The sequence below is a fragment of the Mauremys mutica genome, chromosome 11 (genome assembly GCF_020497125.1).
Source record: "Mauremys mutica isolate MM-2020 ecotype Southern chromosome 11, ASM2049712v1, whole genome shotgun sequence".
Taxonomy (NCBI): Eukaryota; Metazoa; Chordata; order Testudines; family Geoemydidae; genus Mauremys; species Mauremys mutica.
This window is the reverse complement of record NC_059082.1, coordinates 30,342,698-30,368,700: the sequence shown is the minus strand read 5'-3', so window position 1 is coordinate 30,368,700 and position 26,003 is coordinate 30,342,698. Positions and strand designations below refer to the sequence as shown.

Below are 26,003 nucleotides of genomic sequence, written 5' to 3'. Positions count from 1 at the left end.
TGATCCTGCATTATGATGCACGCATGCAGATCTCTGTGCCTGCGTGGGGGCCTCTTTGACAGATGTTTCATGGGTATATATTACATGCTCTCCTAAGATTCTCACAAATGTAAGATGGTGATTGCTCTCGATGAGAACAATTTTTAAATAAATAAATGTTTGATTTATTAGATATCTATCATTTAGCTTGCTGCCGTATCTCACACACAAGAAGACCCCAGTTTTGCCAAGACTTACACATGTGCTTAAACTAACACACTGTGAATAGTCACACTGAAGCCAATGGTACTAATCACAGTGTGTCAGTTTAAGCTCCAAATGAGAGTCTTTGCAGGACTGGGGTTGAAGTGACTTCAGTGGGGCTTCATGAGGATGCAGGGTTCACCCACACACATTACAAAATATAAGATCAGTGCCTAAGAAAGCAACTGGAATAAGGATGGTTTCTCTCTTTGGGCTCTACTACTTCAAAGTGTAATCTAAGTGCAGCTACTCCTAGGAGGCAGTTACCTGCCTCAGCTTCAGTTTTGACTGTTTCACTCCATTTCTAGTTTCCTGGACTTCCGAGCAATATCTGAATTATTGCATTTCCTCAAGCTAAAGTAAAGTTGACTGATTTTTCTTGGTGTATCATAAGTCATAGCTATTAGAAGTGGTAAAGACTTATTTGGTCGTTTAGACCCGTCTCCTTTTCCATGCAGGATTATTTTCCGTTGTATATTATCCAGTGCTTTGTCCACCTCACTTATAAATTATTCAAGGAATGGTTCTTTCGTCAATACCTTTGGGAAAGCTATTCTAAGTGTGTCAACAAAATGAAGAGACAATATAGGATGAGGGGCGGTGTTATAACAACGTTTTTCACTCATATTTTATGGTTTTTATATTTAAATGGACCCTATCAACTTGAAACTCACATTTCCCTGCAACAAAACTTCTCTCTCTTTTAGTTACAAATAGCACCTAAGATTGCTAGAACTGAAAAAAATTAGCAAAAACTAATTTTTGCTATTTTTGTTTGTTTTCTTTGTATATTTTATAGTGCTTTCTCCCCCTTGATGTGAAGACCCTTGTATACAGAGCAAGGGAGCAGAAAACTGTTTCATATAAAAAAGTTAAAGATTTTTTAAAATTTCAAAGCATATTATTTAAAGGATGATTTATCAGAAACTAGAGTTTTCTGAAAACAGTTTCAAAAATTGTTTGTGCCTTTCAAGTATATTACACTGTAAAGTTCGAAAATAGTAGCTAACTACGTATCAGCACTTCAGCGTAAGCCTCTGAAGTGTCAATAATGAATTTAAATGAATTGTACCTGTAGGAGTAATTCGCCATGTGGGAGATGCCTTGAAAGATCATTCTTCCAAGTCCAGAGGACGAATCTGTGCCATAGGAATTGCACCATGGGGCATTGTGGAAAATAAGGAGGATCTGATTGGGAAAGATGTAAGTCTCTACTGTAAGAAAACTCTCATAGTGGGATATCAACTGTGTAACAAAATGCATGTTTCATCTGTTTGCAGTTCTTGTGTGTTTGTGTTTTTCCCTCTTTCCAGAGTATTTCTAGAGCTGAAATTAATGTACATTATTGTAACATTCTCCATCTGATTATGCTCAAAATATTTTGCTGAGGAAAGGAGGAAGAAGGTAACAGTAGCTGGGCAGGCATGTGGCATCTGCTCCATGTACAACAAGGAAAGGAAGGAGCTAAAGATGATAATTTACCTTTAGTCTCTCAATGGAGACATGAGAGAGGGTATATTTGTCATCAGTGTCCTAAGGGTTAATAGATGTTGATTGATTTTAGTCTTGAATTCCAGCATATTGCACGTGGCTCTGTGATCTCCAACAGCTACTATTGATGACACAAAGGACAATTCATGCAAGCTATGAAGCGTGTTCTGTTTTCAGCACAGCTACAGATATAATAGATGTGTCACAGATAGACAATGCCTGTGTCCTTCTAGGAAGCTGATTACTCTTGAGAACACTTTTTCAATAAAGACATACTTAAGATGTATTCATTTCATTTGTTGCCATATCAATACAAAATAAGTATAGTATGTGTAGCTAAAAAAGTACTGCTTTAGTGCAAGTAGCAGGGGCCTGTTTTTTGTGTACTGGAAATTGCTGGGTTCTAACCCCAATGCCATATGCTGAGAGTTTTGTAGACATCCAGGGTGCCCATACATGGGCAACACAAAGGATTCATTATAGATTGGCACTCAGCTGTTGAATATGAATTACTCGGGGCTCCAGGTTATGCAGAAGAAAATTTTTGCAAATTTGGCTGAGGGAATTACACAATACAATGGCTATGGAGAAGGTTTTTAGCATTTGTAAAGGAGCAAGTGAGAGATCCTTTAGTTACTGGCTAGACAGCTAAAGACAGGTTCTTCTTTATTTCAGATTATAAAGGCCTCTATTACTAGATTCTCTTCTTGGTGCTGCATGTCATTATGTTGAAAATTGTGGCTGTGGGTTTGTTACATGTGTATATAGTAGCAAGTAAAGCCTTTTTTTCATCTTTATGCACATATCCCTTTGACAGGTGTCAAGAGTTTACCAAACAATGTCAAACCCTCTAAGTAAGCTCTGTGTGCTCAACAGTTCTCATACACACTTCATCTTAGCGGACAACGGCACACTTGGTAAATATGGAGCTGAAGTTAAGTTGCGACGTCAACTGGAAAAACACATCTCCCTTCAGAAAATTAACACACGTAAGTTCAATGGGAGATTTTAGACAAACTGTAAACATTAATATCTTGAACGAAGTGGATTTTAAAAAAATATATTTTTGTTGGACTGAAATTTAGATTTTTTTGTGCCGGCTGTTGACCAGAGACTGAAACTTGATCAGATCAGTGTAACTGGAACAAAAACATGTGCTGCCTGATTACTGACACAGAAGGCTTGAATCTAACAGGATGGGAAACATAGAAGAGTAAGGATCAGAAAAGGAGGAAGGGAAGGTGAGGAATAATAGAGAGAAGGAAATGCAATGACACAAGACTTTCAGTGAAAGAGAGTCATGAAGGAAAAGAAAGTAAAGATATTTTGTATACTTCAAGCCAATGTTCAGAAGCCTCACTGAATACACTCTAGGGAATAATGCTTCATCTAATTCATTTTAACCAGTATTCTGTGAATCTCTGTGGTTCCTGTTTCCAAGAGTGTGCGCTAACATTTTTTATTTCTCTCTATTTGGGTTTGTATCCCCCTGAGTTTTGCTTTGAATTTCACAATCAAAATTCTGCAACTCTTCTGATGAATGTAACCAGAGATTTAGATTTTTAATGAATCTCTAACCTAGGCAAATCTCATCTAGTTTAAGGGTTTAACATGTAAAGTTTCATGCAGATCTGCTGTTTACTTCTTCCCCATTATCCATTTCTAAATCATTTATCAGATGCAATTTGTGTGATTTCTCTCAAGACTTGATCAGTGATTTCTTTCTCCACTGAACCTTCTGTAACATCTTGAGCTCGAAAAAAAATATAAAAAAGTAAATAGATAAATGAGAGAGATGGCTGGGCTGGTTTTCCTGTGGTTGCCCAGCAGTAATTATTTTTATTCTAAATAATGCATAGTTATTGAATAATGTCTCAAAACAGGAGGCCGATTTGGGAATCTGCAACTGAGACAAGGGCAAAACGAAAACTCCATTCACCGACATGTCAGCTTTAAAAATTTTCTGCTGCCTCTTCAGACATATCATTGAAGTTTGAGTCTCTTGAGCTTATTATCAGAGGACTGGAAGTGGGCACACTTTAAAAATAACAATTAAAAACGTTAATTAGATCTCCTGAGTTTCAGAATTTGGCATTCACCAGGTATGGATTCCTAAACTCTGGCAGGAATAACTAGGCTTGGAAATACTCCATGTTATCTAATAAATATTAATAGTCATTGATTTTTCCCCCTCACTCAAAAATCAATGGGAGGAAAAACAGCATCATTAATAATTTACTGTACTTTTTAAATAGTCTATGATCTTGCTTGGTGGGTGGGGTGGGGATATGAGGGAGGTGAGAGAGAGAAGTTAATATGAAATAATAATATTTTTTAGAACCCTGCCTGGATACAAAATTTGTATCTGCATCCGATCCATGGATATAAAGCGGATATCCACAGATTTGCAGAGCTCTAATTATTTTCTCTTTTTGACACCCCCTGATTTCATGAAGGTCTTATGAAATATTTAAAACCTTTGTAAAACCAGGGTTTTGTAAAAATAAACTTTGGTTTTGATGTGAATTTCAGAGAACATGGAGATTTGGGGTCAGAAAATCTGATTTTACATAAGTAATATGATTTTTATTTTTGAACCTGTTAGGAATCTCAACTTCAGCCAGTGGGCCAATTTGTTCTCTCAGTTGCAACCAGATACCCAGTGCTTTTACAGTGGTATAACTGAGAAGAGAATTTGGCCCATTACTTTTCAAATCAACAATAATTAGTATATGTAAAGGGGGCTTTTTAATTTCAAGATTGAAAAAATAAGGTGATTATTTAAAAAAAATCATTAAAAATAAAATCTTCCTATAGCTGAAATAAATCTTAACATTTTAGTGCCTCAAGTAATGATTATTCTAGGGAGCTTTCAGTGGCTGTTATTTCTTAAATAAGAGGAAATCAATTCAAAATAGCAGTGGCATAAGGACTGATAGCAGCTACTAATTGGGGTTTTTAAATGGTCTTAAAAAAGCAGAAGAACATAAGAGTGTCAGGTAAAGGCTAAAGCACCTTTGTTTTATACACTTCTGGAGTTTGGTTTTCTTCCTTTCTTGTTTAATCGGTGTTTGGTCATTTCACCATCTATAAAACCAAAGTTGGGAATCTGACAAAGTACAGGAGTTAACAACATGCTCTGTGGGAAGCCTCAATCCAGTTACTAGTGGCCACATAATTTAAAAAATAAAAGTCACCCCAAGTGGCACTATTTGGCACCCTTGTTGGATGTCTAAGCAGAGATGTGAAAGGCTCAAAGGTAGTGATCAGTGGCTCCATGTCCAGTGGACAGCCGGTATCAAGCAGAGTGCCCCAAGGTTCAGTCCTGGGGCCAGTTTTGTTCAATATCTTCATTAATGATCTGGAGGATGGTGTGGACTGCACCCTCAGCAAGTTCGCAGATGACACTAAACTGCGAGGAGTGGTAGATACACTGGAGGGTAGGGATAGGATACAGAGGGACCTAGACAAATTAGAGGATTGGGCCAAAAGAAATCTGAGGTTCAACAAGGACAAGTGCAGAGTCCTGCACTTAGGACAGAAGAATCCCATGTACTGCTACAGACTAGGGACCGAATGGTTAGGCAGAAGTTCTGCAGAAAAGGACCTAGGGGTTACAGTGGATGAGAAGCTGCATATGAGTCAACAGTGTGCCCTTGTTGCCAAGAAGGGTAATGGCATTTTGGGCTGTATAAGTAGGGGCATTGCCAGCAGATCGAGGGACGTGATCATTCCCTTCTATTCTGCATTGGTGAGGCCTCCTCTGGGGTACTGTGTCCAGTTTTGGGCCCCACGCTACAAGAAGGATGTGGAAAAATTGGAAAGAGTCCAGCGGAGGGCAACAAAAATGATTAGGGGGCTGGATCACTTGACTTATGAGGAGAGGCTGAGGGAACTGGGATTGTTTAGTCTGCCAAAGAGAAGAATGAGGGGGGATTTGATAGCTGCTTTCAACTACCTGAAAGGGGGTTCCAAAGAGGATGGATCTAGACTGTTCTCAGTGGTAGCAGATGACAGAACAAGGAGTAATGGTCTCAAGTTGCAGTAAGGGAGGTTTAGGTTGGATATTAGGGAAAAAATTCACTGGGAGGGTGGTGAAGCACTGGAATGGGTTACCTAGGGAGGTGGTGGAATCTCCTTCCTTAGAGGTTTTTAAGGTCAGGCTTGACAAAGCCCTGGCTGGGATGATTTAGTTGGGGATTGGTCCTGCTTTCAGGGCTGCCAGGAGGTGGGGGGAAGTGGGGCAATTTGCCCCAGGTCCCGCAGGGGCCCCCGTGAGAATATAGTATTCTATAGTATGGCAACTTTTTTGTATGGAAGGGGCCCCCGAAATTGCTTTACCCCAGGCCCCCTGAATCCTCTGGGCAGCCCTGCCTGCTTTGAGCTGGGGGTTGGACTAGATGACCTCTTGAGGTCTCTTCCAACCCTGATATTCTATGACTCTATGATTTAATGGGCATAAAGGCTGAACCAATCTCTGGGATCCCTCCAGATCAGATGTAGGACGCGTTGGCGGGACAGTGTGGGGAGACTTGACCTACCGCTGTCCATGCTGTGCCTGTTCTGCAGAGAGATGAATTAAATATGTAGGGTTGCTGTTGTGGTACCTTCCATAGTCTCTCAGTGAACTTCTTAAAAAAACAGACAACCTCTTTATGAAAAGTTGATCATTTTACAGAATTAAGAACTTGATCCAAATGCTTATGGGTAGTGAAATCAGACAGCTTGCACCTAATGCTTTTTGCCTTGCATTTTCCTGAGTTGTAAGTGATCATGTGACCAAGACTCCAGAGACCATGTGACCTGTGGGCTTCCCTTTGTCATCCTATGCCTGGAGTTCATAGTGAGGCAGGGACAGCAAAGGGATGCTCAGCTGTCGTCTCTTACATCGGCCAGCCATTTCAACCTAATGATAAAGAGAGCAAATTAATGCTTCTATCTGAAGAGAAAGCATAGATGGATGTCATGTTGAGGATGACATGGTGTATAAGTACCAATCTAGTCAAAAGTAGCAAGGAGACAATAGCCTGGAGCCATCAGAATATTAATTGGGGTAATAAGGTATTAGAGTTAGTACAGTTCAGGGGTCGGCAACCTTTCAGAAGTTATGTGCCGAGTCTTCATTTATTCACTCAAATTTAAGGTTTTGTGTGCCAGTAATACATTTTAATGTTTTTAGAAGGTCTCTTTCTATAAATCTATAATATATAACTAAACTATTGTTGTATGTAAAGTAAATAAGGTTTTTTAAATGTTTAAGAAGCTTCATTTAAAATTAAATTAAAATGCAGAGCCCCCTGGACTGGTGGCCAGGACCTGGGCAATGCGAGTGCCACTGAAAGCCAGTTCGTGTGCTGCCTTCGGCACCCGTGCCATAGATTGCCTACCCCGGGATAGTTGATCTAGCTGCAGATGGACTCTAACAAGGTTCCTATGCAATTGAGATTGCAAAACGGATCACTTACCGCATGTGTGAATAAATAGACAGTAAGTAGCAGTACTGAAGAAAGTCAGCTGGGAGACATTTTGCTTTCTTTCTTTTGGGGCTGTGGAGAAACATAGGCGATATCTTTCATGCCATCACCCAATCATGCGCACCCTCCATTTCTTTTCCTGAAGCTTCCTCGCTGCTCTGGTTCACTGGGAAGCCATAACACAGAATTCACACACGTTCACATCATTCCACCTCTTTGAAACAAACCCAGTACCATTACTAGTGTTTAATGACACACCTGTTTCTTTTACAGGTCTGGGACAAGGTGTGCCCGTGGTTGGGCTCATAGTTGAAGGGGGTCCCAATGTGATCTCTATTGTCCTGGAATGTCTGCGAGAAGAGCCCCCTCTGCCCGTTGTGATCTGTGATGGCAGTGGACGAGCATCTGACATTCTGTCTTTTGCACACAAATATTCTGAAGAAGGGGGGTAAGATTTTTAGGATCATTACAAAGGCTGTGGACAGATCAGGGCATTGGTGGTATGATACTACCCAGTTTGCCTCTATGTTGCCAGTAGAGGTGGATTGAAATTTTGAAATTTTGACACAAGCTTTCATTCAAGTTACAAAATTTAATTTTAAAAACAAAAAGGATAAAATGTTCACAAAAATGTCCTGTTTTAATTCACCAACACATTTCTCAGTTTTCCCGTCTTCACCATCTTTCTAGTCTTCTCTAGTGTATTCAAATTTAATTGAAATAACTTATCAGAAATCAGTCTGTTTGATAGCTCGCTTCTGCATGGCTGTCTATTGCAGTATGCATGATGCTATGTCCAATTTCCCTATTAGATGATGATGAGATAAATGCATTGCTTGATGATGAGGAATCTTTGGAGTCGCTGCTTTCAGATTAGAGAGAGTAATTTTCTGATGAGCTCTTAATTTATCTATATTTTGTAGCTTCAGCAGTTTTGCTGCTCTGAATGCCTGTTGGTAATATTTGCCATCTTCTTGAAGTAAATGTTTTATGAAGAATCCAGTGAAGGTTGGAGGGATCACATCTCGTGTTACTTTCATAGACCCAAATCAAATCATTTAAACATTGCTGAAACATTTTCAATTTCTTTATATATACTTTTCTTTAGACGTCATATTTTTAAATAGTCTGTATGAGCTTCCAGGCTCCCCTTGACAAGAACTCAGTTTATAGTCCACTTACAAATACAGTACCACCCAGTAGCATAACACAATATGCCCATCCCACTCTCCCCAAAATCCCATTCCTTCAGCTTTACAGAAAAGCATTTGCAGCATTTTAAGGTGAAATTAGTGGTCTTATAAAATGTCCTCTGGAGACTGAATTCCTTGGTTGATCCTCACATAGAGGTACAGAACATGTAGCTGCAGTGGCTATCATCTCTGTGAATGAAAAGATGGTTCAGGCGCCTAGCCATTCAGTTTTTGGCTCCTGTGTTAAGATTTTCATACATGCATATGGGAACCAATTTTGGTATGGATCTCATGAGAGTACTGCTAACTCTTTTCATTAGTCCCATAATCTTATATCATAAAATAGGAAGATCCTGGATAAATTATATATTCTCAAAACAAAGAAACTGGACTGATGTAAAAATTATTGTTGTTTTTTTGTTTTAATGATAGAGTGTAATTTATATTATTTTTAGGTATTGTCTCTTTTTTTTTCTATTAGGATAATAAGTGAATCCCTCAGGGACCAGCTTCTAGTTACCATTCAAAAAACCTTCAACTACAACCGGAACCAAGCCCATCAGCTGTTTGTCATTCTCATGGAGTGTATGAAAAAGAAGGAACTTGTGAGTGCCATAACATTCATTCACAAATGCCTTAACCTTAGTACAACCCTACCCTTCCTTTCAAATGCCATTTACATATTATTACTATTTATCTTTCATTCACAGAGTGCCAGAAATGTACACAATGATTCACAAATATAGACTAAGGCAAGATCACTCCCATCCCAAACAAGTTCCAACTTAATGGCCAGATTCCCGTTTAGGGGAATGGGAACATTCCAATGGACTTCAGTGGGACAGATTTGGGCCCTAAAATAGACATGATGGGAGGATCAGGTGCAGAAGGTAGTGAAAAGATAATTGGAGGAAGGATTCCCAGAAGAAGCGATTTTAGTCTTTTATCTTGCATTCTTTTACAATTGACTTGTCTTTTTTAAGTCCTGGGGAAAAAATTGTTTTAAATGTTCTTAAGCATCAATGTCATTCCTGATCCATGTTTGCCATGACAGTATTATCCACATCATTGAGTCACACTCCTTCAAGTCCCACCAGGGGAGAAACTCACTTGTAAGGAAAAGAAAATTGTCTAGGATTCATAAATGTATTCATCCATCATCAATCAATAGTGCTTGTACTCATGGGGTTATAGTCTGTTGTTTTTAGCATGCAAAGTGTACCAATGAATGTTTCCACTTGGTTAATTGTAGCTGTGGAATTTTTTTCATATTTTCGTCTTATGCATATATCCTCCCTTGTGTCAAGGGGTAGATTTCCAGTTAATTCTTTTTGGTTGCAAAACTGAAGCAGCCATTTTCAAACAACAATGACATTTTAACAGCTTTGTTTTTAACAGCAGTTTCAACTGGCTAAGTCTAGCTTTTTCCATTTTCAGTGTTTTTTCTTTTCTAAATGCTGGTTATTTTTAGAGGTGGGAGTGGGACTGAAATACCAAACCCCTCTCTCCTAACTGCCTGCAGTAACCAGGTGTGCCACAATTTTTAGTATGAAATTTAGGACAATTGCCTTATCTCTGCTATACCTGATTCTGTCCCTAGTGAAGTGATGCCACATCTCCATGAAATAGCCTGAGGGGAGGTAACTAGGCTGAGCACTAGATGGAAAGAGGTGCAGCTCTTCTTTTGCGGGAAGAGAACATCTCCTATCCCTTTATGATGAGAGAGTCTGTATTTCCCTCCTCTATTTCTTCTTCCAAATGCTTCCTGCTTCTTAGGACTAAGTGTCCCAATCCCTGTCTGCTGAGGGAATGTGGGACCTTATTCCCTATTCCAGGATCCTCTGAGCCTGGAATAGGGAATAAGGTTGAGAGGATGGTCTGAAGAGAGGCCCCAAAGGGCAGAAGCTCTTTTTTTTATTTGTTGGGACTTTTTAGTTAGGATTTCTTGGCTGTGATTTGGCCGGAGGGTTAAGAAACCCCTCTGGAACTGACTAGTGTGTGAGCTGAGACCCACCTTGGGGAGGGAAAATGAGGCAAGGAGCAGGAGTGGAATACTACGCCAGCAGGAGGCACTATAGATCAGACAGCCACACACCATGACAGTCTGATCTCTGTGAACAAGTTGACCCAGCTCCTCAAAGATATTTAGGTGCTTAACTCCCATTGAAATAATTTAAATCCATGGGATTTAGGCACTTAAATACCTTTGAGAAGTGGGACCTTAGTTCCCCCTCATAACATGGCACTGTACACTGAGAAGTGTCAGGGAAAAGAAAGTATATTCATGTTTGTTTTTTTCCCACGTAGTTATGTGATATCTGCAGCAGTTTGCATTTTCAGAATGGGATCTGATTCTTGCAGATTAAATGAACAAAGATGTTTTAACCCAAGTCTAAATACTCAACTTTATGCTTAAGGCCCAGTTCATCCACAATAAAGGGAGTACGCATGGAGGGAGGTGCTACTCCTTGTGTGTAAGAGCAGCAGATTCCAGCTCCTGCTCCTTACTCATGCATACTCCATTGACTCTCAATGGCAGTTTTGACTGAATAAGATCCAAGTTAAGGACTTCAGAATTTGGTCCAATGCATGTGTGATGCTAGTGAAAGATTCCACTGGGTCAGTTCTTCCCTCAGTTCTGTTAATGCTGGCCTCATTATAATCAACAAGAGCCGCATCAGTGTAAATGAGCCATGTATCTCTGTCCATCTCAAACTCATGTCTGGACAGTGTTATATGGTTAGCATGATAAAGCCATGATTTCAGGCCTGATTGCAGGTAAAATGTACAGAACCTCACCCAACACCATTAATATGAACCTGCATTCAAAGATTCCATCAGGAAATGTTCTCAAAATCCTCAAGTCACATATGCTAGTCTGGAAGGCATTGTCTTTTACTATAGAATCTGACTCTGGCAGTCAAAGCATCAATCAAAGAATGATTTTTCATAGCCTTTTGCTGCCAAAACAAAATTTAGTAAGTTACAGAATGAGCATTCAGCAATTAGGGTAAATAATAGGAGTTATGAGACCAATTTTATCAGCTTAAATATTAATCCTGATGTCCCACTTTGGGGATAAAGAGCAGCAAACAGAACATCCAGAAATCCAGTTAATCAAATCTTTTCCATCAAATCAACTCTGAGTCTCAGCAGCCTCCAACTCTTTCCCCTTCTTCTGTCATATTCTTCTTGTAAAAGTATTAAAAAGATGCTGGTAAAGAGCTAGGAATCATAAAATAGAGAGAGAATGAATTTTAGAGACTTTCACTATTTTTCTAGTCCTGCGATGAGCTGGATATTAGTATTTAAATATCTGATATTTTTCTCCAGATCCAAACGTTAGGTAAAAATCTTGGCTAATGTATGATGTTCACAACACCACTGAATATCGTATACACTCAGTAACAGCAGTGTTAATGTGAACCCATCTTCTGGCAGCCCAGAGCACAAACAATCTCTTCAGTGGGCTGGGTTGATGGGGTCCTGGATGGGTCAAAAAGCCAAGGTGTGCACAAAAAACAACCAGTCCACATCCCAATCTCCAAAGCCACTCTCTGCTCCAGTTGAGGAGCTCAGCAGGGCAGGCTGGCTGTGGGTTTTGTGGGGAGACAGTATTAGGATGGATACCTCTGACCTACACTTATCATGTTGTGGGAGGGGGCTTTTGGAGAGGTGCTTATTTGCTGACCTCTTGTAGAATCTGGCCATTTGTCATTGAGCATCCACAGTTTTGGCACAAGTCGCAGACTCTTCATTCTAATAGTTACCTCAGTTGGCCAGGAGGTACTAACATCAATTCCCACAAATTTCAAGATAAGAATTAAGCCCTTCAATGCCAGTCTGTAATTCCCTGCCTGTTTAGTGTCATAGTGGCCTCCTGTTTTTCCCAAATGTTCATTTCCTTCCTTGACTTCCAATAATTTCCTTTTGGAGGTACATCAGAAGGTGACATCATTCCTAGTGTAGAACTCCCATTGGTACTCTGGGGAGTTCAGCATTTGCATCAAGGAAAAACGATGCAATTTCAAATTTACCTCCATTCCTTAGATTTTTATGCTTTTTAGTTCTCAAACCCTAATTTCCTAAATAAAGGCCCAGTCCTGTGATTCTTATGCAATTTTTACTCAATCCTTACTCTAAGGACTGAACAGAAACTGAAGTAAGGTTCCAAGGATTGTGACATAATGGCCAATATTGGTATGGTGGGTCCCATGCTTTTCTTGGCAGGGGGGCTAGGATGCCACCCTTTACCCCTGCTCTTGGGGTGCCAAAGGCCCCACTAGTGGCCCAGGAAGGTGGTAGAGGAGGGAAGCAGAGAGAAGGGGTCTGGGTTTGCTCCTCACTCTGAGCCTCAGCCCCTCTCAACCCCTGTGGATTTCTTATCCTCTTCCCTCTTGGGTAGAGTTACCCTTGGTCCTTGACACTGGGGGAGGGAGTCTCTCTGCTCTGCTGGGGCAGGGTCTCCCTTCCTCTGGTTCTCTGGTCTTTCAATTTTCAGCAAAACGCCTCCAAACTCCAGTCCTGTCTCCTTCCTCACTCCGCCCTGTCTGCCTGAAGCAGAGGTTTTTTATTTGGTTCCTGGCATGGCCTTAATTGGCTACAGGTGCTCCAATTAACCTGTAGTAACCTTCCCTAGTCTACAAGACCAGGACCCTACTGTGCTTTGTACATTGTACATATACATAACAAGAAAGATGCCCCCTGCCCCAGGGAGCTTACAGTCTAGTAGATGCTCTGTTTGAGTTGGGCAAATTGTTTACTTTCTCTGTGCTTCAATCCCCGTCTGTAAAATGGGAACAATAGTATTTCCTGTCCTCTCACCCTGCTGTCTGCCTTGTCTATTTAGATTGCAATCTCCTTGGGACATGGACTGTTTCTTATTACATTTGTGTACAGCACCTAGAACAATGGGACCCCGATCTTGTCTGAGTCCTCTAGGTGCTATTCTAAAACTTATTCTAATAATTATTCTAATACTAATTCTAATAATGCATAACAATCACTAATGCACAAGTTATTTACCAGACTATTCTTCTAATCTAGTTATTTATATTGGGCAATCATAAAGAAACATAAATCAGCGCATCTGCCTTACAGCATATAGATGTACTTTTCAGAAGGCCAATATGAATATATTAAAACTCACTCAAGTAAGCAAAAGCAAAACATCTTTAGATATTCTGGGGTAACATAAAAATGATACAAAGTAAAGGACATTTACAGGTGTAAGGCACTCTAGTCTCAGAATCAGTGACGCACTATAGGATACCTTCATTGAAAGCTAGATATTTATATCCATTTTACTCTCCAGTTCTCTGCCACAGAAGTAGTATTTTCTAACTGAGCAAGACATTTATTAATACTTGCAGCACTGACTATACAGAAAGTCAATGTTCCTATGTTCCTTCATCACATTTTTTTTTCAAATCCAGATCAAGTTTGCATAGAATGTGAGTGTCAGATCATTCTTTTTACTGTAACTGTACTTAATAAAATACATTGTGAAGCCCATTGTGCTTTCTAGGTTCAGCCCTGCAAGATGCTGTGCACTCTGGCCCTGATCCAGCAAAGCACTTCAGCATATGTTTAACTTCAAGCATCTAAATGGTCCCTTTGACTATAGTGGACTACTCCTGGACTAAAGTGCTTGGCTGGATCAAGGCCAAAATTCTCAGTATCTGGCAGGTTTGAGCCCTCTGTTTCTAATGACACTAAGCTGATGGAGTCAGAAGAAATCTTACCTTTCTTATAGTGATTTGGCACTTCTTTTCTAATGCCAACCAGAACCCAGACAGACAGTCGCAAATATGAAAAATAATGGGGCAAAAACTTAAATAGGCTTTTTTTCCACAAACTTTTTTTGATGACGTTCTGGTTTAAGGTTCAGATTGGTTCCTGTTTTAGCCACTTGTCCCTTTAAAAAAGGGCTGTGAACAACTGCCTTGGCAGTGCTTGTGGGAACACAGGGAGTGTTCTCTTTGTGAGCATGCAAGGGCATAATGCACACCAAAGAAGGGGAGGAGGGCCCGGACAGCAGAGTTTGTTTGGTGTGAAGTGGGGTAGCAAACGGTACCATCCAAAGGGTGTATTCTCCAGTCGTATGCTTTGGGCCAGAGCCAAATGCCTCCTGCAGCTTACCACCACCCCCAACATAGGTCACTGACTGTATGTGCAAGTCACACCCATACCTACCTGCTTGATGAAAGAGGGGTGTTTTGAGAGGTGAAGCACAGGAAAGCAGGTTTGCAGAAAAATGTCTCAAGGAACTTGCTTTGTTAGGGCACTATTGTGCATTTTTAACTCAGTAGATTTGATTCACTAATAAGCAACTGAACCAAACATCAATATAAATACTCAGTTTTGTGCACAAGAGAGTTGTCCCCAAGGTTCATCTAGGATTGTACTTTTTGTCAATGTATTACTTAACTTGCCTCTCAAACTTGTGTGAATATTAAATTCAGTCAAAGAAATGCCATAATGGTTATTTCAGATATAAGCGGGCAATTCATAATACTGTAAAATACTAGAGATGGTTGGAAAACTAAATAAAATTGGCACAGTAATTTTGTCCTGTGTTTTTTGTCAAAATCTGTCAGTGGAAAAATTTCATCAAAATTTAAAGATTTGATTTTTTTATTTTTTATTTTTACTAGTTGTGTAGTCAGTCAAAGAACAGGACAAAGATATGAAAGTTTTCATCCCTTTTTATTTGTCAAAATTAGAAATTTTAATGAAAAATGTAATTGAAATTGCAAATTTTGAAAATTTTCAAACAATATAGAAAAATACACAATTTATCTCTTTTCTTTTCTCTCTCTTGCTCTTTCCCTTAAGCTATGTCAACACTGGCTATTGAATGACAAAACTTTTGTCTTTCAGAGGTGTTAAACACCCCCCAGAAAGACAAAAGTTTTGCCACAACAAGTCCCAGTGTGAACAGCGCATTGTCTGCAGGAGAACCAACGAACAGCAGCTACACTGCACGACATTTAGCGGCACAGCTGTACCGACACAGCCCTGTCGCTAAAAGCTGTGGAGTATAGACATAGCCTTATCCTCTTTCTTTCTTTTGTTCTAAGTTATGTTCCTGAGTTAATTGTGTGTTTGGTTTTATTCTGTCCTATAGATAACTGTGTTCCGCATGGGTTCTGAGGGGCAACAGGACATTGAAATGTCTATTTTAACTGCTCTACTTAAAGGTGAGTTTTTATGCAGGCAACAAATAAGGATGAACAAACCAACTTGGAAAAAACCCCACCAAAATAAACACTTGCTCTGTATGGGTCATTATAAATACCAAAACTTTTGTCTGTTCTGTTCTTATCAGTTCAGATTAGTAACCTCAAAGCATTTGGTGTTTTGGGTTCAGGTCTGATAAGATGTGAGCCCAATATGTAAGGTCTAGATCTGAACTTTTCCATAGCATTACCCTGAAGTTTCCACAGTTTCCTTCTTCCACTTGGGCAGGAAATACCAGAAGAACCTTTCTCATTTGTGTTTGCAGTGTTGTTGTAGCCATGTTGGCCCCAGTATATTAGAAAGACAAGGTGGGTGAGGTAATATCTTTTATTGGACCAACTTTTGCTGGTGAAAAAGACAAGCTTTCAAGCTACGCAGAGCTCGTCCTCAGGTCTGGCAAAGGTACTCTGAGGGCTTGGCTACACTCAAAACTCCAAAGTGCTGTCGCAGGAGCGCTCCCGCGGCAGCGCTTTGAAGTGCGAGTGTGGTCGCGGCGCCAGCTGCAGGTACTCCACCTCCTCGAGGGGATTAGTTTACAGCGCTGGGAGCCGCGCTCCCAGCACTGGGGCACTGTTTACACTGGCGCTTTACAGCGCTGTAACTTGCTGCGCTCAGGGCAGGGGCGGCTCTAGAAATTCCTCCACCCCAAGCAGGGCGGCGCGCTGCGCCACTCACGCCGCCCTTCCCCGGTCCCGCAGCCGGGGCAGAAGTGGCTGCGGACGGTCCCGTGGTCCCACGGCTCCGGTGGAGCATCCGCAGGCATGCCTGCGGGAGCTCCGTCCGAGCCGCGGGACCAGCGCACCTGCCGCAGTCATGCCTGCGGCAGGTCCGCTCGTCCCGGGGCTCCGGTGGACCTCCCGCAGGCATGACTGTGGAAGGTCCGCCGGAGCCAAATGCCGCCCTGCCAGTACAATGCCGCCCCACGCGCCTGCTTGGCGCGCTGGGGTCTGGAGCCGGCCCTGGCTCAGGGGGGTGTTTTTTCATCGCTTACCTTACCATTGTAAGGTGTGCAGTGTAGACATAGCCTTAAAAGCTTGTCTCTTTCACCAACAGACATTGGTCCATTAAAAGATTTTACCTCCCCAACCTGTCTCTCTGACCTGTCTCATGGTGTTTCAATACATCCAGTTCCCGTCTTGGCCAGTGTATGCAAAATGATAAATAACATGCGGAGAGGGAAGAAGTTAACTAGATTTTTTAAACCTCAAAAAAATGTAGTTCAAGGATTGGCGTGAGGCTTTAAAAATGTAATTGCTTTGTCTGTCCAATAAGCTTGCTCTCTCTCTCCCCCCAATCTAAACCCTCTAACCTTTGTGGCTGAGTCTGTCTTTGTTGGAACAACTGCTGTCATCAAATGTTATGCACTTTGGAAGTTGATATCAGTTGATTACAAAAGAGACGTTAGGTGAAAGATGTAGGGAAAAGAGAAGCATGGGATTAAGGAATCACCAGACCTGTGTTAGGGCATCTGCCAAACTGCTGATTATACTCTGTGGAAGGGAGGGGAGCAGCATTAGGGATAAAGTCAGCAGGGTTTTAGAGAAGGAAGAAGCCTTTCAGAGGAGCTGCTTAAGCTCTGATAAACGTCTAGACTTTTAGCAAGGAGTGGGGATTTGTTATGGAGTGGCACTAGCCCCTGAAACCACTCACCCACACTTAGCTTAGCCCCACAAAACTTGCAAAAATATACCCGAAGTTCAACATAGCAAATGAATAAAATCCCATTTCCTATTCAATCGATCAATTTCCCATCCTCTCCTTGTAAATTATCTGTACCTTTACATAGGTCCTAACAAAAGTGTTTGGTTTAAAAAATTGTTGTGTGTGGGGTGTAAATCAGATGGGTGATCATGAGGATGGAGGATGATATGACAATGCAGAATGAGCTGGATCACTCAACTGGCTGGATTAAGGGATCCAGCCAATTCCCCTTGGCCATGTCATTTCCAAACATTCTAACACTTGAGTTTGGTTTTTGTTGTTGCTTTTAAAGTAAATCTTTGTAAAGAAAGTAATGTTAGTTTGGACTGTTAGCTGGATTCCAAAGCGCACACTCAGCCATAATGCTCTTATCACAAAGATTTTTGTTTGCGAGCTAATCTGAACCATTTGAGATTATTTTATCGCTTCTGACAATTATTCTTGAACATTTAAACTACATAATGTTATTTAAACAACATTTACAGAGAATGATATTGTATCACTGTTGCTAAAATAAGTAAGGGACTAAAGTCCATTTCTGTGAACTACAAGGAACAAGGGAGAATGTTACTATTCCCAATTTTGAAAGGATTATTGGGCTGAATCCTCAACTGGTGTAAAAAAAATCATCACTCCATTCATTTCAACATCACTACTCACTGTTAGACCAGCTGAAGATCTGATCTAATCCCCAGAGAATTAAATTACAGTCGTGTCCACTCATTTACATGAAGTGTGAAATGCCAAATACTTTTGTTTGCTTAGGTACCAATGCATCTGCACCAGATCAGCTGAGCTTGGCATTGGCCTGGAACCGTGTGGACATTGCACGTAGCCAAATCTTTGTCTTTGGACATCACTGGCCGGTAAAGCTGCTTTTCCTAGACCGATTAGTTAGCAATAATTTTAAATTAACTGGCAAATATCCCTTCCTTTGATTTTCTTGGCAATGACAGTAATGTTGAATTCTTTTGGTCTGCATGATGGCCTGATCTGGAATATTCCATATGGACTGTTCATTATAAAATATCACTAGTCTACCTTTTCCAAAAAGTTAATAATGATAAAACTCGTGTGCTTTTGAAATGAAAAGTAGCAGCATAAAATTAGCAAATGAATTTATTCAAGATTCCTCTTGAGGCAAGAAATTCAAATAATGGAAATCATGTGGGGCCTGATTTATGCTGAGTGCATATCTACACCAGAAATTTAAATCTACCTATGTTAGGGCATTGCTCTAACTACACTGACATAAGCCCTATGCTTCTCATGGTTCATGTACACACTGCCATCCTTCTGTTGGTGTGGTGCGTCCACACCAGGAGTGCTTCCACTGACTTAAGAGGGGCAGTGTTGGGGGCTGAGAACCTGGGCTCTCGGCTCCGCACGCAGCTCCCTGCAGGAAGCCCGGCTGCCCTCCACCCCCTGCACCAGCTCTCGGCTCCCTGCTCCCCACCACCAGGAGCCCAGCTGCCCCTGCTCTCAGCAGGGAGCTTTGCGCCTGAGGCCAGGCGGCTCCTGGCCTCCCAGCAGGGAGCCAGGAGCGTTGGTGCAACCAGGCTCTGCACAGGCAGCCAGGAGCCTCCAGATGGCACCTGGGCTCCCCATTGGGAGCTGGGAGTCTCCAGGCGGCAGCCAGGTTCCAAGCAGGGTGGGCACAGCCCAGCTGGGAGCAAAGCACCCAGAGGGGCAGCCAGGATCTAGCTGGAGCTCCTCACCCACCCAGCGGTGACAGCTCAGCTTTCAGCGTGGAGCTGTGAAATTGACAAGACTGACAGCCAGCAACCAATGTAAGTAACTCAGGGTCTACATGGACACTATATCGTTACACCAACGTAAGCCCTATGCCTCTCATGGAGGTGGAGTTATTATGTTAGTGTAATAGGGCACATACATCAGCGGGAGCAAGGCTGTAGTGTGAACACAGACATAATTACATCAACGTAAACTGCCTTCCATCGACCTAACGCTGTAGGGTAGACCAAGCCTCAGGCCTCAGCAGAACCAATCATCACACCCATAGTGAACCGCATGGTCTAGTAATACTACTTAGACCTCAGGCTGCCTGACTGGTGAGTGCAAGCAGGTGGTTAGATGTCTAGCTCTAATAAATTACACAATAGGGCTGGAAATTAGAAAGGCACCTAGGAGACTCCTTTGAAAATCCCAGTTGGAATTAACAGGACAAAATCATGACCACAAAGAGACAAATGCTGAATATCAGGCCCTTAGGGTGTGAGATGGTGCAAAATGAATGTAGGAGTGAGATTTTCAGAAGTGCCTAAGGTATTGGAATGGGTCTTGTGCTCCTAAATCATTTTCAAAGTGTGATACTGCGCCCATTGAAGTTAATGGTAAAGCTTCCATTGATTTCAATGGGGGAAGATCAGATACTTGAGTGCTTTTGAAACTTCTACCCTAGAGTCATTCATGTAATGAAAAAAACCCTTGTTTTAAGTAAGTTTGATGACTGAATATGCTTGTGCATTTTGCTTTATTACATGAACCATCTGGTATCAAATTATTACAAAGTGTTCTGAAGAACCAGGATGAAATAGGCCATAAGAATTAAGTAAGGTTCTTTTTTTTTAAATTAGATGACTTTCTTGAAATGACGTACAATAAAATGGTCAGTAAAATACTTTACATCCACACTATGTGCTTCATTGAGGTTAATTTAATTTAGAAACCTCAGTCATTAAAAATTTAACCAACAATCCTTCCTGTATACGCTATTTTATTCTTTCCCTGTTAGGAATGTGATGTTTCCAATATTCACGGTCCATTAAAAACATTTTCATAAAGAGGATTTAGGGATCCTAAACAATATAAGTATTATTATAAATCAATTTATTTGGAGGAAATGTTGCAACCTCCACATTATTGTGTTTAGATTCAAAAACATCTACGGGCAAACAAAACCTACCACTATTTTGTCCAGTTTCATCTTTGTAGTCTTCAACTCTTTGTGGAAATTACATGAGCCGATTACAATTCATTGTCGTTTCAAATTAATGAAGATTGCCCTTGATATAGTGTTTGCTGTGAGTTTACAGATCCATTTCTGTCCTGACTTGTAAATGCTTTCATGGTAGGATAGTGTGAGAGGACTTTGTGCAAAAAAGAAAGCTTTGTTAAGCAAACGTGTATGGCCTTGATCCTGCAGTTCTCTGCAGGGCTGCCCAGAGGCCTGGGGCAAAGCAATTTTGGGGGCCCCTTCCATAAAAAAAAGTCGCAATACTATAGAATACTATATTCTTGTGGGGGCCCCTGCAGGACCCGGGGCCTGGGGCAAATTCCCCCTACCCCGGGCAGCCCTGGTTCTCTGCACAATGAACCAATTTGTTGTGGTCTAGCATAAATGTTTGTGTAAGTTATGTATGAGGACAAGTTAAGTGCTAGGTGCAGCAGTCCAAACTGAGGGGAAGTAGTCTCAAAAAATTTCAGCCAAATCTTTTTTTTAATTGAAAAATGCACATTTGGTGACATTGAAGCATTTTGTGAATTCAAGTTGGTTTCACCAAATTGTTGGTTTACGAAAAAAAACAAACACAATTTGAAAAAATGGATTTTTTTTCAGTTTGAAATTATTTTTATTTCAAAATTTTCTTTAATACTTTTAAAAATTCAAAAATGTTAAATGGTCCGAGCCTAAATGACATGTTTTGTTCCATCTGGAATGAATTTTTTTCAACTTTTTGAAATTGCTGATTCACTGAAAATTCGGTATTTGCCCAATTCTAGCCTCAAGCATGCCTTCCTCCCTTCTCCCAAGAGCACAGGTTAAAATGGAGAAGGGTGTAGTGAAGAATAGGCACATTTGAGGAGATGTGAATGTAAGCATGATCTTAGCATGTAAATGAGCCACTTAACTGCAATCTTCCCTTTTTGGCCTTAGCCCATACGACTATATAGAGGTCAGTTGATGGCCATGTGGCATTCTTATTAACACTGGTCCCTTCTGTTCCTTATCTGCTTGTTGCTTTTACTTTGACATTCCACTATTGCTCTATATATGTTTAAAAAGTGGAAAGAAGGTAAAGTGCCAGGCGCATACTCAGCATTTTACCGTACCTCTCAGTTGTACCTTACTTTGAGACATCCACTTGAGTCCCAGACTTAACTGCTTACTACAAAAATATGGTGCTGTCCCACTTTGAAATGTTGCTGTTCATATCAGGGATAAAGAATCATGCAAATGATTATGGAATAGGTGCACTCAGGGCATGAATCCCTGCATGAATTTGTTGAGTGTGGTGTTCCTCATTTTGGATCTTTCTCACACATTATGTCCCAATTTGGGCCTTGGTGTTTTGAGAGATTTGCCACTACAGATAAAGATTGTGTACTAGGCGTTGCCTTTTCAACTGTGAATTCTCTACCTATTCCGTTTTCTTCTTTATATGTTACTCTGTGCTCCTGAGTAAGTCATAAGCAGCTGGGATCAAACGTGGGATGTCTAGATCTTAAAGCATTAGCCTCTATGCTGCCTAAGCTGAAAGTCCCAGCTCTGTTAGCTAAGGCTGTATGAGGCTCATCAATCTCTGTATGTGGCCCAGCCACCACTAGAGGGGGACAGCATGCCACACTGAGTGAGGGGAGGTTACACACAGCACCACTGTAAAAGAGAGTGGTGGTATTAAGATTCAATAGAACATTCTATTGACATACAATCCTCCAATTGCCAAACAATTGACTGTATTATCTTAATATTTGTGCATTATTAAATGTAGCCTTTAGGAAGCCTTACAGTGACTGATGGCACAGCACCGGAGAAGGAAAAGAAATCTCCAGCAGCTCAAACTAAAGCAGCCAGAGGGAAAGGAAAAGGGAAAAAAAAGGGAGGGAAAATGAAAGAAGAGCCGGAAGAAGAAACAGATCCACGGAAGCTTGAACTACTAAACTGGGTAAGGTGAAAGTGGCATCTTTCTTCCAGTTGCTGCTCTGTTCTTTATCTCGTTTGACTCCTCCCTCTAATCTGTTCTTCTCAGTTTACATGTGCACACACCCAGCCTACCCCAAAGATAAATCAAAGAATGAGTTACCTTCTACAAGCTCCTAGAAATGATGCGAACAGACACATTAATCCCACATGGAATGAAAGGAATTAACTTCTGGTGAGGGACATATTGATGCCTGGAATATTTTGAGGCATGGGAAACCTTTTATGTAGGGCTGTCAAGTGATTTAAAAAATTAATTGTGATTAATCGCATGATTAAAAAAATGAATTGTGATTAATCGCGCTGCTAAACAAGAATAGAATACCATTTATTTAAATATTTGTGGATGTTTTCCACATTTTCAAATATATTGATTTCAATTACAACACAGAATACAAAGTGTTCAGTGCTCACTTTATATTTTTATGACAAATATTTGCACTGTAAAAAACAAAAGAAATAGTATTTTTCAATTCATCTAATACAAGTACTGTAGTGCAATCTCTTTATCATGAAAGATGAATTTACAAATGTAGAATTATATACAAAAAAAATGCATTCAAAAATAAAACCACGTCAAACTTTAGAGCCTACAAGTCCACTCAGTCCTACTTCAGCCAATCGCCCAGACAAACAAGTTTATTTACAATTTGCAGGAGATCATGCTGTCCACGTCTTGTTTACATGTCACCTGAAAGTGAGAACAGGCATTCGCATGATACTGTTGTAGCCGGCGTCACAAGGTATTTATGTGCCAGATGCGCTAAAGATTCATATGTCCCTTCATGCTTTAACCACCATTCCAGAGGACATGCATCCATGCTGATGATGGGTTCTGCTCAATAACAATCCAAAGCAGAGTGGACTGACGCATGTTAATTTTCATCATCTGAGTCAGATGCCACCAGCAGAAGGTTGATTTTCTTTTTTGGTGGTTCAGGTTCTGTAGTTTCCACATCTGAGTGTTGCTTTTTTAAGACTTCTGAAAGCATGCTGCACACCTCATCCCTCTCAGATTTTGGAATGGCACTTCAGATTCTTAAACCTTAGGTCCAATGCTGTAACTATTTTTAGAAATCTCACATTGGTACCTTCTTTGTATTTTGTCAAATCTGCTATGAAAGTGTTCTTCAAACGAACATGTTCTGGGTCATCATCCGAGAGTGCTATAACATGAAATATATGGCAGAATGTAGGTAAAACAGAAAAGGAGACATACAATTCTCCCCCAAGGAGTTCAGTCACAAATTTAATTAACACATTATTTTTTTAACAAGCATCAGCATGGAAGCATGTCTTCTGGAATGGTGACTGAAACATGAAGGAGCATACAAATATTTAGCATATCTGGCACGTAAATACCTTGCAACGCTGGCTATAAAAGTGCCATGCAAACACCTGTTCTCACTTTCAGGAGACATTGTAAATAAGAAGCAGGCAGCAGTATTTTCCCATAAATGTAAACAAACTTTTGTGTCTTAGCGATTGGCTGAACAAGAAGTAGGACTGAATGGACTTGTAGGCTCTAAAGTTTTACATTGTTTTGTTTTTGAGTGCAGTTATGTAACACAAATGTAGATTCTTTTTTAAGTTACACTTTCATGATAAAGAGATTGCACTACAGTACTTGTATGAGGTGAATTGAAAAATACTATTTCTTTTGTTTATCATTTTTACAGTGCAAACATTTGTCATAAAAAATAATATAAAGTGAGCACTGTACACTTCATATTCTGTATTGTAATTGAAATCAATATTTTGAAAAACATAGAAAAACATCCAAAAATATTTAATAAACTTCAATATATATTCTATTGTTTAACAGTGCAATTAATCGCGATTAATTTTTTAATCGCAATTAAGTTTTTGAGTTAATTGTGTGAGTTAACTGTGATTAATCAACAGCCCTACTTTTATGTATTTTATAGGTGTCTTCATAATTATAGGTAGATTACATATTTCTGTGCAATCTACCTATAGCTAAGGTCACACAAGCATTTCAATTTTAGGTGGTAATTTTCTGTTGCTATTAACACTTCTACATTTTCCAATCTTTTTCCTTCCTGGCTGAAATTTGGCAGGTTTGTTTTCAGTTCAGGAGTGAATTGTTTTGGAAGGTTTGAACCAAAGTGATTAAACCATATTTGGGAACAGAAAGCGTGCAAAAATATATACTTTTTCCATTACAAAAAAGTATTCCTTTGAATGTTTCTAGCTCATCGGTGATTAGTGAGGGAGACTTAACATTTTACAGGAAGACAGTTTTTTTGTTTTGAATTTCCTATGCGTTTATTTTAATTTTTTTTAAAGTTGAACTTTCTGTTGGGTTGTTCCCATGTTTGGCCATATTAAGGGAAGATCTTCTATGTTTTCTGACAAATATTTCCAGCAAGAACTTGGTGATTTCTTTTCAGAAGACCGAAGCCAGTGCATATTGCCACTTCTCTCTATTTGAGGCAACAGCTTGTCAATTGAATGGATGCTGCTTATGTGGGTTGTTATGGTACAAAACACTCTTTACGTTTGTGCAGTTCATTCTTTTTAAATTTAACCTGCTCCCATCATACATAGCAAGCAAACCCACCTCTTCGTATAATGTGTCATTTCACTTGGTTTAGCTATAAGATACCAAATAAAAAGTACTGAACGTTACAATCATGTTCCTAAAGGTTTCATTTACTGCTCTCATTACTTCAACATTAAAGACACATCCAAAACAAAAACAAAAAAACCCCCAAAACCATAATATCTAAACTATACATGGAACACCTATCAGGGGCATTCTCATTTTTCAAAATGACATTTGACGTGTAGATGACTGAACATAGCTTGAAATTCACATGTGAATTTTTTTACTAAACAACCAAAAAACTTCTATTTAGCAGATGCTGGCACAGCATCTCTGACTTGCTTACCCAGGGTTTGCATTGTGTTCTCTGTTCTCAACTTTCAGGTGAATTCCCTGGAGCAGGCTATGCTGGATGCCCTGGTACTGGATCGAGTTGATTTTGTGAAACTCTTGATTGAAAATGGAGTGAACATGCAACGCTTCCTCACTATTCCTCGACTAGAAGAGCTTTATAATACTGTGAGTGAGCTATGATTCTGATATAAACTGCTGCATCTCTCACTGTTGAGTTTAGCGTGACACCTTTTCCTTTCTCCCTCCCCCCCACCCAATAATTGGCACAGAAACTGTCCAACTGGTGGTTTCACTTTATACTTCAACAATTGAAGGGGAAAAAAACTGGGCACACTGAGAGTCCACGAAAGGTGCATATCACTAGAGGGAGTCATAGAATCATAGAATCATAGAATTCAAGATCAGAAGGGACCATTATGATCATCTAGTCTGACCTCCTGCAAGATGCAGGCCACATAAGCCGATCCACCCACTCCTTAAGCAAGCGACCCCTGCCCCATGCTTCGGAGGAAGGCAAAAAACCTCCAGGGCCACTGCCAATCTACCCTGGAGGAAAATTCCTTCCCGACCCCAAATATGGCGGTCAGCTGAACCCCGAGCATGCGGGCAAGACTCTCCAGCGATACCCTCTGGAAAAAGGCTAACAATATCCTATCATTGACCCATTGTACTAATTACCAGTGTGGCACTTAATTGACCTATTTACTAAGCCCGTTATCCTATCATACCATCTCCTCCATAAACGTATCTAGCTTAATCTTAAAGTCATGGAGGTCCTTCGCCCCCACTGTTTC

The 26,003-nt window shown here is 40.4% G+C and overlaps 1 protein-coding gene across 1 annotated transcript in view; it reads left to right on the top strand.

Moving 5' to 3' along the window:
* TRPM1 (transient receptor potential cation channel subfamily M member 1) overlaps window positions 1-26,003 on the top strand; it is an 82,523-nt gene that overhangs the window by 8,460 nt on the left and 48,060 nt on the right. Inside the window, exons 5-12 of the mRNA XM_044979836.1 lie at window positions 1,322-1,446; window positions 2,552-2,723; window positions 7,482-7,656; window positions 8,883-9,006; window positions 15,531-15,603; window positions 18,110-18,210; window positions 22,078-22,251; window positions 25,240-25,374. Of these exons, the coding sequence (XP_044835771.1) occupies window positions 1,322-1,446; window positions 2,552-2,723; window positions 7,482-7,656; window positions 8,883-9,006; window positions 15,531-15,603; window positions 18,110-18,210; window positions 22,078-22,251; window positions 25,240-25,374 (1,079 nt within the window). The remainder of the gene's footprint in view (window positions 1-1,321; window positions 1,447-2,551; window positions 2,724-7,481; window positions 7,657-8,882; window positions 9,007-15,530; window positions 15,604-18,109; window positions 18,211-22,077; window positions 22,252-25,239; window positions 25,375-26,003) is intronic.